The following is an 18,923-nucleotide window of genomic DNA, read 5'->3' as shown; positions in this document are numbered from 1 at the left end:
GGTGCAGCTGTGCATGCTAGCCAATCAGCTTCTAACCTTAGCTTGTTCAATTAAGCTATGCCAATAAAACCTGGAAGCTGACTGGTTTCTTTGCAGAGCTGCACCAGATTTTGCACCATGCAGTTTTAGTAAATCCTCTCCATAGGGTTTGATTACTATAACTGGAGTAATCAAATCTACTCCATAGGGTTTGATTACTGTAACTGGTGCAGCTGTGTATGGCAGCCAATCAGCTTCTAAAGCAGGCCATACATGGGTGGAATTCCGAACGATTTTGCTATTGAAAATCAAAAACATTGTTCATTCTGTAATCCGATGGTTCAACCAATGATTTCGAAAATCAATCGTTTTTCATGAATTTTCCAGCATGCCCGATAAACGAAATGGGGAGGAACCACGAAAATCGGTCAGTGCCATTACCCCACTAACAGAGCGAAAATCATCCGATTATTCTTAGGATTTTTCAGATGAAAAATCGTTTGGAAATCGACCCATGTATGGCCGGCCTTACTTCAGCTTGCAGCATTTTCTGTACGAATTCCGCACCACATCAGAATCACACCCTGTTCATGTGAAGCAATGCGGGTGTGTATGTTAAAACAGTTAACAACAGTTAAGTTAACAACACCCCGAAATTAGTCCGCAAAATGTTATGCGATGTGCAGAATCGGATCTGCACCTTTTTGGTGCCGGTGCGATTGGAGCCATACAAAGTGTACGGCTCCAATCGCACCACACACAAATCACATGTGATTTGCACAGGAATGCGGTGCGGTTCCTGTGCAAATCACATGCGATGTACCGCACCACATTAGTGTGAACCTAGCCTTAAGCTTTGCCATAAAAAAAATCTGGAAGCTGTTTGGTTTCTATGCAGAACTGCCCCAGATAAATTAACCCCATACTACTCATCTTTATGACATTACCCCCTTTATGACTAGGTTTTGATTCAATTCCAAACAATTGTTTTAATTTATTAAATGATTGTCTCTCTTTTGCAAAATGATCCCCAAGAGTTGATAATCACGTCTTTTTTGTGAATACTTTATTTGGGTACACACGCTGCACCAAAATTGGCATGCTTGTATGCTTATAGGTGAGGTAAATATAAGCTTATAACCATTTATGCTTTTATAATGAATTAAGCAAATTTTGTTTCTGTGCTGTTGGACAGGTAAAGGAACTGCGAGAAAAGGCTGAGTATTATAGACACCGAGCTCAAGGAACTCATTTCTCCCGGGACCACCTTAATCAGATCATGTCTACTAATAATAAATTTTGGGATGTGTCTTCTACCTTGAGCAGCGAGGAAGATATGAGCAACAATATTAAAGCTTTAGATTTGGCTGGGTATGTCTTGCACCTTCCTTTGTAGATTTTTCCAAGTGTGTTGTGTACTGTGTAATGTGTGTATAGCACCCTGACCAAGTACATTCTGTCACCATAGGATACGCTTCCTTTGAGTACAGCTGTGATGTTGGCAGGCTGTATATAAAACTAAACTTACTTAACCTCCCTAGCAGTCTGATTATGTCAGTATTTCTGTGCTCAAAGCGGTACATTGTTTTCAATAGAAATATGTTGTTTTTTTATTGTAGGCCTGTAATTCTTAGGAATAACCCACTGAAATCTGCCCGAACAAGAGTCTAGTAAACATCCCGGGTATGATAAAATTTGAAACACGAAATCATAAATTATAATATAATAAACAATCATAAAAAATAATAATATAATAATAATAAAATTAATTCAATAATGTAATCAAACCAAAAACACTGAAATATGAAATAGAGTGCCAAGTTCGCACATCACTGAGCTTAGTCTCAAAATTGTTTTCAGTGTCTGATGACGAATTTCCCCACGAATCATTATCACTCAATTCTGCAAGTGGTTCTGATTTACTATCTCTGTTCTCTAGCTGGTCTAAAACCACTTTTGACCTAAAGAGACGCTTTTTGGACGCCATGGACATTTCTCAGTTTCAAGGCAGAAAGAACAGTAAAAACAGGCAGGGCACAGAACAAAGCAGTAGCGACAAAATGTATGTGAAATGGTTTGATACAGTAATATAATACTATCAGATTTTAGTGTATTGAGTGAATGTCACATTTTAGAATTTTTGAATTTCCCGCTGGTTCTGTCCCCCATACGTCCTGACGCTCGCAGGGACTGGAAGACAGATGCCGACATCGTCCGGAGGACACATCGCGGGAGCGCAGGACAAGGTAAGTGCTGGAGGGATCCCAGAGCAACGCTGCAGTTTAATCCTGAGTGTAGCTCGGGGTTACTGCTTCTGTTACTGAAAGTTAACCCCGAGCTACACTCGGGAATACTGCCAGGGGGGTAAAATGAGAAGTACAGCCAAAGCTTTTTGACTGTACTTCTCCTGTGGATCATAGGAGTGCACTCCTATGACCCGTTTTCAGTTGACATCAGACTGAAGTTCGCTGTCGGCTAACGTCACTCAGCCGGTCTAGGCTAAGGAAAGATCCCGACTTCAAAGTTGGGATCCACCCCAGAATCTGGAGCAGCACCTGTCTAAGCCTCTCAGCGAAGCGCTGAAAGCCTGATCCAGCTGCTCCCTCCCCCTCCACAGCCCAGTGCTCCAGTGAGCGCTGGGGGTGGAGGAGAGGGGCTGAGCAGAGTGCTGACTGACAGTCCTGCTCTCTGCTCAGAGCGGCTGTGAGAACTCCACAATCAGCGATCATGTGATTGTTGATTGCTCTCCGTTAGAGGGGGGCACAGATGCAGCATCCACCTAGGTAAGTATAAATAGGAAACAAAAAGCCCTACTTCTCTTTCAAAAGCCTTACATCAAGTATAATACATTTACTGTAATGCTCTCCTCCAAAAACCACCTGAAATCTTTTTTTCACAATATATTAATGCCATGATCTCCTGCACATCAGAAATCAGAATAACAGCTGGAAGCTATACAATGTGAGCCAGTCAGGCACAATAGCATTGGAAACTGCTGTAAGTATAACATGCTTCCTGGCACTTGAAGTGGAAGAGGGAGCTGTTTAGATAGCATACAAGAGGGGGAGAGCACAGGGTGGTGTGTTGATGCTGATTTTTAGTTGAATGAGTAGACAAATGACACAGGAACCTGAAGAGCTTCAATAGTGAATAGTGGTATCAGCCTGACTGTGCACTGGGTAGACAGAATTACAAATATTTAGACAGGTATAATAGTTCACAAATAGTATGTGCTTCTCATCTACATGATTAGCTGCTTACTTGGTGTTCTGATTGAGCCCTGGTTCACACTAATGCGGTGCGGGAAACTCAGCAAATCCTGTGCTTTTCCTGCACCGTATTGCAATCGTAAGGCGGCCATGCGATCTGGTACGGTTGTCAATGTTAAATTAACGACACCCTGAAACAGATTGCAAAACGCAGTGTGATTACCAGAATTTGCATCGCATGGGTGTGAACACCCATGGGAATGTGAGTCAGGTGCGGGGAAAAAGTGTCCTACACCTTTTTGGTGTGGATGCGATTTGAGCCATACAAAATGTATGACTCAAATCGTACTGCACAGACATCGCATGTGAAATGCGTTGGAGTCACATACAATGTGCTGCACTGCATTTGTGTGAACCAGTACTGAAAGCAGATGTAAAGCTTAACACAAAGACGTTTAGTTTGCTTAACCACTTCAGTACCAGACACTTTCACCCTTTTCCTGCCTAGGCCAATTTTCAGATTTCAGCGCTGCCACACTTTGAATGACAATTACTCATGCAGCACTGTACCCAAATGAAATTTTTAGCATTTTTTTTTGAGAGAGCGCTTTCTTTTGGTGGTATTTAATCACCACTGGGATTTTTTTTTGCTAGTTAAACTAAAAAAGGGCAAAATTTAAAAAAAAATTTTCTTAGTTTCTGTTTTAAAATTTTGCAGATAAGTAATTTTTCTTCTTCACTGATGTGTGCTGATGAGGCCTGCACTAATGGGCACTGATGAGGCAGCACTGATAAGCTGCACTGATGGGCACTAATGAGGCTTCATTGATGAGGTGGCACCGATGGGCACTGATAAGCACCACTGATGGGACTGTACTGATAATCAGGGCACTGATAAGGCTGCACTTACAGTCATCGCACTGTACGTCATTGTAAAACACTGTACTCACTGTGCCCCTCACAGATCCGGCTCTCCTTTCCTCATACATGGTCTCTGTGTGAGAAAAGTAGAGACAATAACCAGCAAAGGAATTGAGTCTGTTTACAATGTGATAGCTGTGATTGGACACAGCTGATCACATGGTAAAGGGCTGTCCCAGAGAGGCACACGTGTGGGAAGACATCCAGGGACACCCTCCCAGAACTGGAGAGCTGCACTGTAGCCGTATATCAGCTATACACGGTGGAGAAATGGTTAAAACAGAACTTCACTTACTACAGAAAGTTCTGCTAATTCTCCTCCTCCTCCCATACCTTGCATGAATTGACAGTTATCCACTTCCACTCGTATCGCCTAGAAGTTCTCCACCTGCAACTTCCTGGGAAACCTCACAGGTCCCAGGAGTCTGCAGGACCATTCACAGAGTGCAGCATGGCTTGTGCATGCACAGCGGGGAGTTGGCTTTGCATCTGCAGGGAATTACATCCAGCTTCCCACAGTCAACACTGGGGTGCTGGGGACCACCTTAACATAGATGAAGAAGTGGCCTGGGTGAGAACTGGATGCTTGTTCTATATGTGTCTTATTATTAAACATCAGCAGCTACAGTACTTGTAGCTGCTGACTTTTTTTTAACTTAAGCAATGTATATTGTAAATACTTGCCAATTTTTAAATAAAATACCTGTTTTCACCTTTTTCATCCTTTATTGCATCTCAGTAATGCCAGTTCTATGCAACTTCGCTGAAGCAACATTCAATCTATGTACATGCACTATAGACATCATACTTTAAATAATGATGGGATTTGTGGAGTTGTTGGGGTCCACTTAGCTGGTGCCTCTGTGACTGAAGATGCCAATTTATTTGAGGTGTCATGAGTTACAGTATCAAAGGTTATGGCAGCATATATAATTTCGATAGAGTATACCTGTATGTACAGCTGCCTAAGAAATTACCTGACGGATCAAGAAATGTAATTTACGTACTGTAGGTTACTGTTAATAAAGGAATGTATACATTTATATATTTTTATATGGATGAAAAGAGATGGTTAGTATTATGAGGAATTGTTTACAGATGTTAATTTATCTCCCTCTTTTTTTTAACTGGTTGTATAGTCTAAACACTTCTTCAAGGAATGAAAACAGACACCAGTCACCAACCAAAGCTAAAGCTGCCTCCAATACTGGTAATCTTGGGCTTTCAGATGTCTCCACCCACCCAGTTAGAAGAAAACTAGTTTGGGATGAATGTGAGGACACAGAAAAAACAGAAGAGGTAACACCACTGAGAACAGAGGGTGACCCCGAAGAAGCTGCTGATGCAGAGGATGATGACCAGCCCCAGGAAAATGCTGAAGAATGCCATGAAGATATTACTGAAACAAGGTAATCAAGTTATCTGCGAGGAAACACTTTTTTACACTTGTAACCTCTGCATAATATTTTCTAGTAATACATCTTATAATAATATCTTTCATGTTTTTTGAGGAGCACAAGAAGTCTCAAACCTTCGGTTATACTGCTGCCTACGGGAGAAATGTATAGTGTAAAAATAAAATTAGCCAGTACAGGATAACCATACCCAAAACCATCAAGCGTCATTTTTATCTCATGCTATCAGAAGAGTGAACATGTTTTCTTCAGCTCTGATATTTTCTGTACATTTGGAAGATTTCTCTGCTATCAACAGCTTCTGGTTAATTGACACTGTATACAGAAATCCTGGGAGCACAGGTTTACTCCGTTCATTTAGTATACTATTGTTCTCTGTGCGATGGCCCTGCATTTTTGGAAGTTTCTCCAGTCATCAACAGCTACTGATATGTTCAGGCCAAGCATTGGATGTACTGGAAGTATCTTTAGTTAACCAATGAGCATAGGTTTTCCTAGTTTATTAAATATAGTGGTGTTCCAGCAGTCAGTGGTGACTATCCATCTGTTTCAGTTCCCACAGTACTGCACTTTAAGGTTGGGGTATTCCTTAAGTAGTTATCAGTCCAGTCAGTTTTACTGGAACTTACTGTTTTGAATACTTAGCTGGCCAATGCTGGGTTGTGCTTTCCTCTGTTCAGTACCAAGGCTACATATGTGGTATAGGCTGCGCAAGCAAATGTAGCTGACTCGCCATTTTCTGAGGGAATTAACATTTTCCTTTTACTTCTGGTCTTGGATTATACTTTATGTACTTAGCACATTGGCCTCATGGGTGAGATCTCCTCTTTTTTTTCTGCTCAGGCCATACAAGGCAAAGGTTATCATTCTTTTCTTTCCCACCTTCTTTCTTCCTCTAGCTGCACTTGATGATGTAGCTCTAAAAAAAGAGGGAGCATATAGCACAGTTGTGTAGTGGCTAGCACTTCTGCTTGGCAACACTGGGGTCATTGGTTCTAATCCCAACCACAACACTACCTACCTGGAGTTTGCATGTTCTCCTTGTGCCTGCATACGTTTCAGGTACTCCAGTTTCCTCCCACACTCCAAAGACATGGCGGTAGGTTAACTGGCTTCTGTCTAACTTGGCTCTAGTACGTGTATGTACAGTATGAATGTGAGCTAGGGACTTTAGATTGTAAGCTCCATGAGGGTAGGGATTGATGTTAATGTACAATATAGATATAAAACGCTGCATAAATTGTCAGTGCTATATAAATAATAATAAATCACAGATTATCAGATCTCTACTGCGGGTTATTACTTTCTGTAGTTAGCTTCAGACAGTCTGAACTTTAGGACCAAAGAATGTGGGAAAGAGACAGCATTGTAGATGGAGAATCGTTTTGGACGAGCTACACAGGGAGAAGACACTTTATGCTAGCACAGCTAAAACCTTCAGCCCTGAGTAAACAGGCCGCAATGGCATGGCTTTCCTGAGATGAATGTCATCTAGTAGTCAGATAAGTATTTGTGAAGTTTAGCTCTAAAGCCTCCTCTTGCTGAACTAGAACAGCTGCTTTGGATGTGTTTGAGCTGCAGGTATTGAATCTAGTGTTCTCGGCACAGTTCTTCACCCGGTCATTTCAAAGTGGTTAGTGGAGTTCCTTTTCAACATTTCTCTCTGCATCCACTAAGTATTTTAAAGTGTTACTAAGCTCACAACAGTAAAATCAGTCTGTATATGCAGTAAAACATGCTTGTTATACTCACTGTGGGACCTAAGGGGTTAATCCTCTACATTGTGTAAAAAGGATTTTTGATCCTGTCTTCTCTGATCCTCCCCTTCTTCCAGTGTCCCCCCTCTTATCTCCTGATAAGAAATATCATGTGGAGACACTGCACATGCTCAGTTTGGTGTGTATTGCTAGAGAGTTTTTTTTTTCCTTGGGAGAGTGCATAAGATCAGCACAGGGCCAATCAGCACTGCCCCAACAGAGGTCAGGGGTTCTGCATCCTCCTAGAGAAAATTCTTCCTACAAGCTGTAACCAGTGCTCGGCCGGACAGTGATAGATGTCACAAGACTGCTGATGAAAAAAGGTATTTAGCAGTTTATATTTACTAAAATAATTGCATTTCCATGTTCTGTGTACTGTTGGAGACCAGATATAGTGAATGCAGGGTCCTGGGTTTAGTAACACTTTAAGAGGGCACAGTACTGGCTCAGTTACAGGCCTTCTTGTTGCTGTTAGTATTGTCGTACATTTTGCAGTTGTGGGAATGCCTTTTGGGTCTTAACCCTTAGCCTTGTTTTTGTTTGGCCTTCACTAATTACTTTGGCAGGCAGAAGGGGTGTTAGAATCCGGATTATAACCTAGGACCTCTGTTAAATCTGACAGTGACTCTACATATGGGCACTGTGGTCCTCTACTTGATCCCAACCTGCACCCACTTGTTACTGGCCTTTGACTTGTTCACCAACTATGCTTCTACTTGTTACCTATCTGCTACATCTGTTTCTGAACCCTTGTTTGCTCCTCTGGTGCGGCAATCATGAGGATCGCGATCCCCATCTCCAAGTTTAGGAGCTCTAATGAAGAATGGTCATTGCTTCAACCCCATTCCTCGGGTCAAAGCACTCCTGTGTTTATTATCTACTTATTACTACTTTGTTAGAAAAGAGACATGTAGGGGTTATCCTTTTAGGCTAACAGTTTTTGTTGGCAGTGTCCATTTTACTTGTAAGCTGCAGTATAACTAAAGGTTTTAAGGTTTCCTGTGTTCTTCAGTGTACTCAAAAAAAGAATTTTAAAAGTAAGTAGGCAGGAACCACATGTGTATAGGTAAGAGATACAGTGTGGCAATTATATTGTTTATATACAGAATAACAAACACTTACAGATTCATTCTTGAAAATTATAGTGGGAAGGACTAATGTGAACATTTCTGTGTCTGCAGTTTATTTTAAGGCCCTTTGCTTCCTGTAGACCAGTGGTTCTCAACCTTTCTAATGCCGCGACCCCTTAATACAGTTCCTCATGTTGTGGTGACCCCCAACCATAAAATTATTTTCGTTGCTACTTCATAACTGTAATTTTGCAGTGGGAGGACTAGCGCCCCATCACTGATGTCAGTGGGATGAATAGTGTCCCATCGTTGGTATCAGTGGGAGGAATAGTGCCCCATCATTGGTGTCAGTGGGAGGAATAGTGCCCCATCATTGGTGTCAGTGGGAGGAATAGTGCCCCATCATTGGTGTCAGTGGGAGGAATAGTGCTCCATCATTGGTGTCAGTGGGAGGAATAGTGCCCAATCATTGGCGTCAGTGGGAGGAATAGTGCCCAATCATTGGCGTCAGTGGGAGGAATAGTGCCTCATCATTGGCGTCAGTGGGAGGAATAGTGCCCCATCATTGGCGTCAGTGGGAGGAATAGTGTCCCATCATTGGTGTCAGTGGGAGGAATAGTGTCCCATCATTGGTGTCAGTGGGAGGAATAGTGTCCCATCATTGGTGTCAGTGGGAGGAATAGTGTCCCATCATTGGTGTCAGTGGGGGGAATAGTGCCCCATCATTGGTATCAGTGGGGGGAATAGTGCCCCATCATTGGTGTCAGTGGGAGGAATAGTGCCCCATCATTGGTGTCAGTGGGAGGAATAGTGCCCCATCATTAGTATCAGTGGGAGGAATAGTGCCCCATCATTGGTGTCAGTGGAAGGAATAGTGCCCCATCATTGGTATGAGTGGGAGGAATAGTGCCCCATCATTGGTGTCAGTGGAAGGAATAGTGCCCCATCATTGGTATGAGTGGGAGGAATAGTGCCCCATCATTGGTATGAGTGGGAGGAATAGTGCCCCATCATTGGTATCAGTGGGAGGAATAGTGCCCCATCATTGGTATCAGTGGGAGGAATAGTGCCCAATCATTGGCGTCAGTGGGAGGAATAGTGCCTCATCATTGGCGTCAGTGGGAGGAATAGTGCCCCATCATTGGCGTCAGTGGGAGGAATAGTGTCCCATCATTGGTGTCAGTGGGAGTGTTTTCCGATGGTCTTAGGCGACCCCTGGGAAATGGTCGTTCGACCCCCAAAGGGGTCGCGACCCCCAGGTTGAGAACCGCTGCTGTAGACCCTTTGGCCTCATGCATACTGGTTTATTGTGAACGCTGTTTCTCCTGATAGAAGAATATCAGCATTAAAAAAATAACTAAAACACAGTTTCAAATAGATTTTAGATTTCAAGCATGGCATGCACTTTACAGGACATTCGAGATGTGGTTGTAGCCTCTGTTGAGTCCACCCCCAAGCACAGAAGTATTTGTGTTTGTCATTTTTGACATTTGGGTGTTTATTTCATTGGCCTGAATTTTACTTTATTCTGGTCATTGGAACTAATAAACTCTCAAGCTCTAAATATGTCCAGTGCTTAGGTGCGTTTAGCACCATTTGGTGTTTTTTATGCCCAAAAGCTCATCTGAACATGATTCTTCTCTAAATGGTTGTGCTTCTAAACTGCAATAAAAGCTTATGTGTGCATGGACACCCAGGCTTTTATTGTGGTTTGTTTAGGGGCTTAGGCAAAAAACGCCAAAAGTTCCATAAACATCAGTTTAAGAGACCTACTAAAACTCACTAATGATTTACTAACTGCTAAAACCAATGGCCACTACTCCATACTCTTACAACTTGACCTCTCTGCGGCTTTTGATACTGTTGACCATCCCCTCCTCCTCAAAAAACTCCACTCTCTTCGCCTCCGAGACTCTGCTCTCTCCTGGTTCTCCTCCTACTTATCACAGCGCTCCTTCAGTGTTACCTATAACTCAGTCTCCTCCTCTCCACTCCCTCTTTCTGTAGGGGTCCCTCAAGGTTCTGTCTTTGGACCCTTTCTCTTCTCCATCTACACCTCCTCCCTTGGTCACTTGATAAACTCCCATGGCTTTAAGTACCACCTCTATGCTGATGACACACTGTTCTTAACATCACACCTTCAGTCTCCTCTCGCATTACTAACCTACTAAGTGACATATCAGCACTGATGTCACTCCACTTTCTCAAACTAAATCTTTCTAAAACTGAGCTCATACTATTCCCTCCAGCCCATGCCCCCTCCCCTGACTTCTCCATCAAGATCAATAATACAATCATCAGTCCCTCCCCTCATGCCAGGGTGCTAGGTGTAATCCTGGACTCCCATCTGTCCTTTCAGCCCCAAATCCAATCGCTGTCCAAATCTTGTAGACTTCACCTCCACAACATCTCCAAGATATGCCCGTTTTTAACCACGGAAACCACTAAGCAACTTATTCACTCCCTTGTTATCTCTCTCCTCGACTATTGTAACTCCCTCCTCATTGGCCTACCTCATCACAGGCTATCCTCTCTTCATTCTATCATGAATGCTGCTGCCAGACTCATCCACCTTACTAACCGTTCTATATCTGCCACCCCTCTCTGCCAATCTCTCCACTGGCTTCCCATTGTCCAACAAATAAAATTCAAAACAGTAACAATAATATAGAAAGCCATTTACAACTCTGCCCCAAATTACATCACCAGTCTTTTCTCCAAATATCACCCAAACTGTCCTCTCCGCTCCTCCCACAACCTCCTGCTCTCTAGCTCCCTTGTCCCTTCCTCCCATGCATGTCTCCAAGACTTCTGCAGAGCCTCCCCCATCCTCTGGAACTCTCTACCCCAATCTCTCTGTCGCCTACTCTGCCCACTTTTAGGCGATCTCTGAAAACCTCTCTTCAGGGAAGCCTATCCCACCTTCAGCTAATAACCAAATCTTCTATCTCTCCTATCAGTTCATCCCCCACAGTTATTTCCTTTTGTAACACCAGTCCCTCACTCTTAGATTGTAAGCTCCAAGGAGCAGGGCCCTCCTAACCCTCTTGTATTGAACTGTATCATTGCTGTATTGTCTCTCTTTATATCGTAGAGCACTTAGTAAACTGTTGGCGCTATATAAATCCTGTGTTATAATAATAATAGCAGTGTGCATGAACCCTTAATCTTATAAGAGCTTAATATATGTTTGTCTATAGTATAGATAAAAAACGAAATACTTTCTAAACCTTACTCCTTGTAGATGCAGGAGAATCAGTGAATGCACATCAATCTTTTGTTAGGCAATGATCACATTTAGAAATTGTATGTATGTTATAGCAGAGGCGTAACCAGAACCTTCAGGGTCTTGGTACAAGAATACATAAGGGGAACCCCTGACTCCCGGCTGGGGCTCCCCCACAGTGGCAGAACTCCAGGGCCCAGTCACAAGTGCGACTTTTGCGGCCCTGGTAGTTCCGCCATTGGTGTCAGTAGTTTTTTATTATTTTTGTTATTTTATTTTATTATTTTTTTACAATTTTATTTTTTATTATTTTTTTACAATCTTTTTAGGAGCCCAGTTGGGGGGCTTTGGTGAGATATCAGGGGTCAAAACAGACCTCTGATACTTCACCTTTCAGACAGAGAAAGGAGATTGAGAACACAGCCCTCAGTCTCCATCTCTATAGCCTCAGCTGCACAGAATGCATGGACAGGATTAGTTGTACACAGAACTTCCCATTCATTCACAAACTGAAGCATAGTAAACATAGTTTACTATGCCTCAGTTATGAATGAACAGAGTCAGTGATTGGTACAACTCATTGACTCTATTCATTATGACACATTTACTGTCCCCTTCCCCACTGTCCATCCTAAAAGCATCCCCCGCGGCATCCGGTGGGAGAGAAGAGGGGGAAACCGACAGCACTGCAGAGGATGGGGGGGGGGGGGCGGGGGAGTACACAGGAGCCCATTCACAGCAGGAGGTGGATAGGAGAGACAGCAGTGAGGCATGAAGAGGAACTGATCCCCTCCATTTTTCTCCTGCAGCTGCTGAAACGCTGCAGGATGAAAACTGAGGGGATCAGTTCCTCTACATGCTGCCCCCGCCTCCCCTCCTATATAGGTGTACTGGAACGCAAAGTGTAGACCTTGCTGTTCTTTAGTCCCCTAGTAATGCCTCCATCACTAGCCATATGGGTTCCCACATCACTTTATGCAGAGCCACTGTTTCAATGCACACGGGAAATGTAGTTCTCTGCCTGGCAACTTATATTTTTATCTTGGGGTGTAACACCACCATGTCACAGGTCTCATTAACCACTTGCCTACTCGCAACTTTCACCCCCCTCCTGCCCAGGCCAGTTTTCAGCTTTCAGTGCTGTCACATTTTGACAATTGCGCGGTCATGCAACATTGTACCCAAACCAAATTTTTATCATTTTTTTTTAGACAGATAGCGCTTTCTTTAGGTGGTATTTAATCACCACTGGGATTTTATTTTTTTGCTAAACAAACTAAAAAAGACAAAATATTGAAAAAAATAAAAGTTTTTCTTAGCTTCTGTTAAAAATTTTTTGTAAATAAGTTATTTTCCTCCTTCACTGATATGTGCTGATGAGACGACACTGATGGGCATTGATAGACAGCACTGATAGATGGTACTGATAGGTGGCACTGATGGGTGCTGACAGGCATTATTGATGGGCACTGAAATGTAGCAATGATGGCCATTATGTGGCACCGACTGGCACTGATAGGCGGCACTAACTGGCACTGATAGGTGGCACTGATGGGTACTGATAGACTTCGCTGATGAGGAGGCACTTATAGGTGGCACTGATGGGTATTGATGGGCAGCACCGATGGGCACTGATATGTAGCATTGGTGGGCACTGATATGTTGCATTGATGGGCACTGATATGTCGCATTGATAGGCACTGATATGCAGCACTGATGGGCACTCATAGGCAGCACTGACTGTCACTGATTGGCACTGATAGATGGCACTGATAGGGGGAACTGACTGGTACTAATAGGTGTAACACCACTATGTCACAGGTCTCATTAACCACTTGGGCACTGATATGTGGCATTGATAGGCACTGATCCACGACAACGATAGGCACTGAAAGTGCCCTGATTATCAGTGTAGATGTCCCCTCTGAGGAATGTCGCTTACTGGCTCTCCTCTTCTCACGTGCTGTCAGCGTGAGGAGAAGACTGCTGATAACCAGCATTTCCTGTTTACATGTGATCACCTGTGATTAGACACAGCTGATCACATGGTAGAGCCTTTGTCATCAGCTCTTTACCAAGAGACACAGTGCACCACAGTTCGCAGCGCTGCTTGCCCCTGGCGCATGCGCAGTTAGAGTGGGAAGACGTCATATGATGTCCTCCCAGAACAAGAGAGCTCCCGCCTGTCCGTCATTTCCCTATACGGCGGACAGGAGGCGGTTAAGCTACTTTTATTTAGGTGAATGGAAAAACCATTTGCCTTACAGAACAGCTCTCAAAGTCTGTGGAGGCTACATAAATTGTGGGGTAGACTGCTGCAGCATATACAGCCTGGAGTCTGCATCTGAGGCCTTTTTTGGGACTTTATATTTCGGTATATATGCAGCCTCACAGAAGTGGGTCTTTATCTGTGGGGCTGCATACAGTATATGAGACCATATACAGTATGTCAGTTAGTGGCAATGCATTTTAGGTAGGATTGAAAGCAAAACGTGCGCTATTGTTTCTGGGCCCTACTACAGGTACCAACAACAAATAATATTGGCATACAGTATATTTCAACTGGATACACAAAGTAGATATGACGATATGTGCAGTTTTAGGCTCCATGCACACTGGCTTAAAAATCGCTGTTTTTACCTGTAATTTGCTGTGTTTTCCTGTAGAAGCAGCTCAGTGTTATCCTATGTGTCCATGCATATTAGGACGATTAGAGGCATATTTTAAGCTCAACATTAAGAGGCAGGAAAAAACCCTTCTGTTGTTGTTTTTGACTGGTGCTTTCTGGCAGGAAAAATGCTAAATTCATCTAAACTGTGTACAAAAACACTCTATATCAGCATTTTTTACTGCCAAGGGAGCTGCCGTTTTTTAACCACTAGCCTACAGGGCACTTATACCCCCTTCCTGCCCAGGCCAATTTCCAGCTTTCAGCGCTGTTGCACTTTGAATGACAATTGCGCGGTCATGCAACACTATACCCTGATGAAATTTTTATCATTTTTTTGTGACAGATAGAGCTTTATTTTGGTGGTATTTAATCACCTCGGGGTTTTTTATTTTTTCATAAACCAAAAACCACTGAAAATTTTGAAAATAAAAAGTTTTTTCTTAGTTTTTGTTATAAAATTTTGTGAATAAGTGATTTTTCTCCTTCACTGATGTGCGCTAATGAAGCTGCACTGATGGGCACTGATAGGCTGCACTGATGGACACTGATAGGTGGCACTGATGGGCACTGATGAGGAGTCACTGGTAGGTGGCCCTAATGGGCATTGACAGGCATCACTGATGGGCACTAAAAAGGCAGCACTCATATATGGCACTGATAGGCGGCACTGACTGGCACTGTTAGGCGGCACTGTTAGGGAGCACTGACAGGTGGCACTGATGCACACTGATAGGCGGCACTGACTGGCACTGATAGGTGGCATTTACTGGCACTGATAGGTGGCACTGATTGGCAGCACTGATAGGTGGCACTGACTGGCATTGATAGGTGGCACTGACTGGCACTGATGGGTGATACTGAAAGGCAGCTCAGATGGGCATTGATATGTGGCATTGATGTGCACTGAAACTTGGCATTGATGTGGCACTGAGCACTGGCAGGTGGCATGGATGAGCACTGACAACTGGCATTGATGGACACTGACAGGTGGCACTGCTGGGGCTACACAGATCATCAGGGCACACTGATCATCAGTGCCCTGATGATCAGTGTACATGTCCCCTCTGAGGGATGCCGATTACCGACTCTCCTTCGGCATTTCCCTATTTACATGCGATCAGCTGCGATTGGACACAGCTGATCACATGAACGAGCCGACATCTTCGGCTCTTTCTGTTGATCCGCTGTGTCCGAGGGACACAGCGCACCGCCGATCGCCGCGCTGCGCTCTCCTGGAGCCGCGCTCTCCCGGAGCCGCACATGCGTGGTTAGAATGGGAGGACGTCATATGAGAACGAGAGAACCGCCTTGTGCCCGTCATTGTACTATATGACGGGCGGGAGGCGGTTAAGCTCAGTGTGCATGGAGCCTTACTGAAACATGTCAAAGTTATGTTCAGGCATTAAGATTTGTTTTGCCCTCCATCATGAAGGGGTTAATGAGGGGGGCTGTGTATAGGGGCACTTTACTGAAAGCTCAATTATTTTTTAAGTTTCCTATTATCTTACTTGAGCCAATCCACTATAGGAGTTGAGACTCTTAACGCAATAAATGTGTGAATATTCACATCAATTATCTAGTCCTGTGCTGATGAAATAAATAAACAATAATTTGCTTTGCACTTGACTGAATAATAGTAGTAAATATTTACACAATTTATTGTGTGGAGATTCTCAACTCCTTTAATGTAGCATTACTTTGTCTTCCTTACCTTCTTTATATATATTGAACTTATAGATGAACGTAATTATAATATGGAAACAACAGAGCTGTCACCTGATGCTGAAGAAGAAAACGGCATCAGGAAATTCACTAAAATGGGCATTTAAGTCATTAGAAAGGTAAAGCAGTTGCAAAAAGATCTTTTTTTTCAAACTGCTCTTATTCTTGAACGTATCATAAAGGGAACTCCCCAAGTGAGTCTGTGGAATTGCCCTGTAATAAATGCCACTGCACCTTTCTTTCCATCTTGATGAGTGAATCATATGTGATTATATACATATGTGGCATCATCAATTTGTAAAAAAAGAATCAATGCCGATATATGCACCTGTACCACTAATTTCCACATTTTTTGTAATGGTAATAAATAACTGTAATACCATTGTATTTTTGTAATTTATTGTGATAAAGTATTTTTTTTCAGAAGAATCTGTTTACTGAAGTGTCATCTTAGTGCCACAATTTCTTTAACATTTCTTCTGTCATGATTTGACAGCACCCTATGATCATTTACAGAATTTACCATAACAGGGCAAATAAAAAGATTCATCAAAGTTCCACTTAAGACAGAGATGACAGAAACCTAAGGGTATTACATAGTGTTGTCACAATTTTCCACCAATTACCTTAGCTAAAGTCTTTATTTTGCCAGTTTCAGTGTTAGTGTGTTCATATAGTACCATTGTCTTCTTGGAGAGGTAGCAGTTGTGTGACTCAGCAGGAAGAGGTAAGCTCAGCATTCACCATAACACGTAGCGGAACAGCTCTTGAAACCACAAAACTCTGCTCTTATGTCATAAGGATCTGCTAGTTTCTTTATATTTTTGGTTCCTAGTTTTTCTGGGTGCTAGTTCCGTCTAATGGAAACTCCACTTCAAAGGCAGCTTGCCATAGCCTGGATTCTGTTAGCCATTGCAGCTGGTTTTCTTAGATTATGCAAAATTCTCTTGTTGGAAAAGTAAGGCAATGTATTCAGTGGGATTATGGTAAGGTGGGCCGAAACGAACAGAAATCCCTCTTGTAAAGTACATTGTTGCAATTTAAAATGAGAGAACATTTGCACTTTTGGTTTTCAATCACAAGAACATAGTCTGTTTAAGGTAGAACATTGTAAAACTATGAAAAATGGCCTTTGATTCTGTTACTTTATATACTTACAAAGTATAGAAAATATTTAAAAATACTGCGAGTGTAACAGCTGTAGTCCACTACTTGGTCCTGTATTTTTCCATAATTACTGACTTAGTATAAACAAACATAGAATGATGGGAGTGAGATGGGAAAAGTTTGGTTTTCATTTAGTTTAGTTAATTAATTAAATTAATAATTCTGCACACTAATAGTTGCCCAATAATTGTGATGCATCAGGAAATAGAAATATCGCCAGCACACTAGGTTTCTTCAATATGGGTTCCAAATCTTTTAATGTGTAATCACATAGTTACAGAGAAAGCAACGTTTCTGAGTCTCGCAGGACCCCTTCATCAGGCAAGAGACAAATAGTGACAGAATAGAAAAACCAATTAGTGCTCAAAATTTGTTAAGCCCTGCCCCCAAACATCATATTCCTGCCAATTGCATATTTAAAAAAAAATAAACAACATAAAGGTTTACTGGCTGCAAAACAGAGATCAGGTTATCGTGTACTGAATTTTAAGGGGGGTACTGGATATGGTCACATATATATTAGAGATTCCCTCAAAGGATGTCAAAAGCAGCCTACGAGGATGTCGCATTTACTTTCACAATAAACAGAGAGTGGGCGAACATATGCCCCTGACACAGAGATGACTGAAACTGACTGAAAACCCTTCAACGGACAGTGAAGCAGGTACATCAGGTGGCTCCATAGCCCCTAACAACAACACTTCCCTTTTTCCAATACAGTGATCAGTGCTAAAAAAAAAGCACTGACACTGTACTAATGGCACGGGGCAGGAAGGGGTTAACAGGGGTGATCAAAGGGTTAAGTGTGTGCTGGGTGTGTTTTACTATGTTGCGGTGTTTGTGTGCTCCACTGTACGCGCACTGCTAAAGCAGTGTGCCTGAGCTGACAGGGAGGAGCACTGTTAGTGAACAAATCAGTTCTCCTCCTCGTCGGAGATCCTCGGTAATCACCAGGTGTCGAGGAGTAATCACCGGTATTGACAGCCGCGGCCGCGAATGGCGGTGCGGGTAGGGAAATGCAAAATCACGTATATATACGTGATTTTGCGTACCCGCGCTGCCCTGTAGCCGTATTTGTGCTCTAGGGTGGTCGGGAAGCGGTTAAATGACATAATCCTGTGAGAAAATAAAGTGCTTAAATGAATAGTCCATAACAATAAAGTGCAAATCAATTGCTTGAATAGATCAGTCCATATATCATGTACAGTGGGGATCGAAAGTTTGGGCACCCCAGCTAAAAATTTGTATTAATGTGCATAAAGAAGCCAAGGAAAGATGGAAAAATCTCCAAAAGGCAGATTAGACATTGTTATAATATCTTATTCATTCTTATAATATGTCAACAAAAGTTAGATTTTATTTCCATCATTTACACTTTCAAAATAACAGAAAACAAAAAAATGGCGTCTGCAAAAGTTTGGGCACCCTGCAGAATTTATAGCATGCACTGCCCCCTTTGCAAAGCTGAGACCTGCCAGTGTCATGGATTGTTCTCAATCATCGTCTGGGAAGACCAGGTTATGTCAATCTCAAAGGTTTTAAATGTCCAGACTCATCTTACCTTGCCCCAACAATCAGCACCATGGGTTCTTCTAAGCAGTTGTCTAGAAAACTGAAACTGAAAATAGTTGACGCTCACAAAGCTGGAGAAGGCTATAAGAAGATAGCAAAGCGTTTTCAGATGTCAATATCCTCTGTTCGGAATGTAATTAAGAAATGGCAGTCATCAGGAACAGTGGAAGTTAAAGCAAGATCTGGAAGACCAAGAAAAATATAAGACAGAACA

General features: G+C 42.7%; 1 protein-coding gene across 3 annotated transcripts in view; it reads left to right on the top strand.

Moving 5' to 3' along the window:
- The window catches only part of SAXO6 (stabilizer of axonemal microtubules 6), a 90,466-nt gene that overhangs the window by 35,641 nt on the left and 35,902 nt on the right, over positions 1-18,923 (top strand). For all 3 annotated transcript variants that reach the window (XM_089674190.1, XM_089674189.1, XM_089674188.1), the window contains 2 exons: positions 1,175-1,350; positions 5,249-5,518. In XM_089674190.1, the coding sequence (XP_089530316.1) occupies positions 1,175-1,350; positions 5,249-5,518 (446 nt within the window). The remainder of the gene's footprint in view (positions 1-1,174; positions 1,351-5,248; positions 5,519-18,923) is intronic.

This window comes from Staurois parvus, unplaced genomic scaffold, assembly GCF_062004578.1.
Source record: "Staurois parvus isolate SC_StPar_1 unplaced genomic scaffold, SC_StPar_1.0 ptg000147l, whole genome shotgun sequence".
Taxonomy (NCBI): domain Eukaryota; kingdom Metazoa; phylum Chordata; class Amphibia; order Anura; family Ranidae; genus Staurois; species Staurois parvus.
The sequence above is the reverse complement of the archived record's forward strand: the minus strand, read 5'-3'. Positions and strand labels throughout refer to the sequence as shown.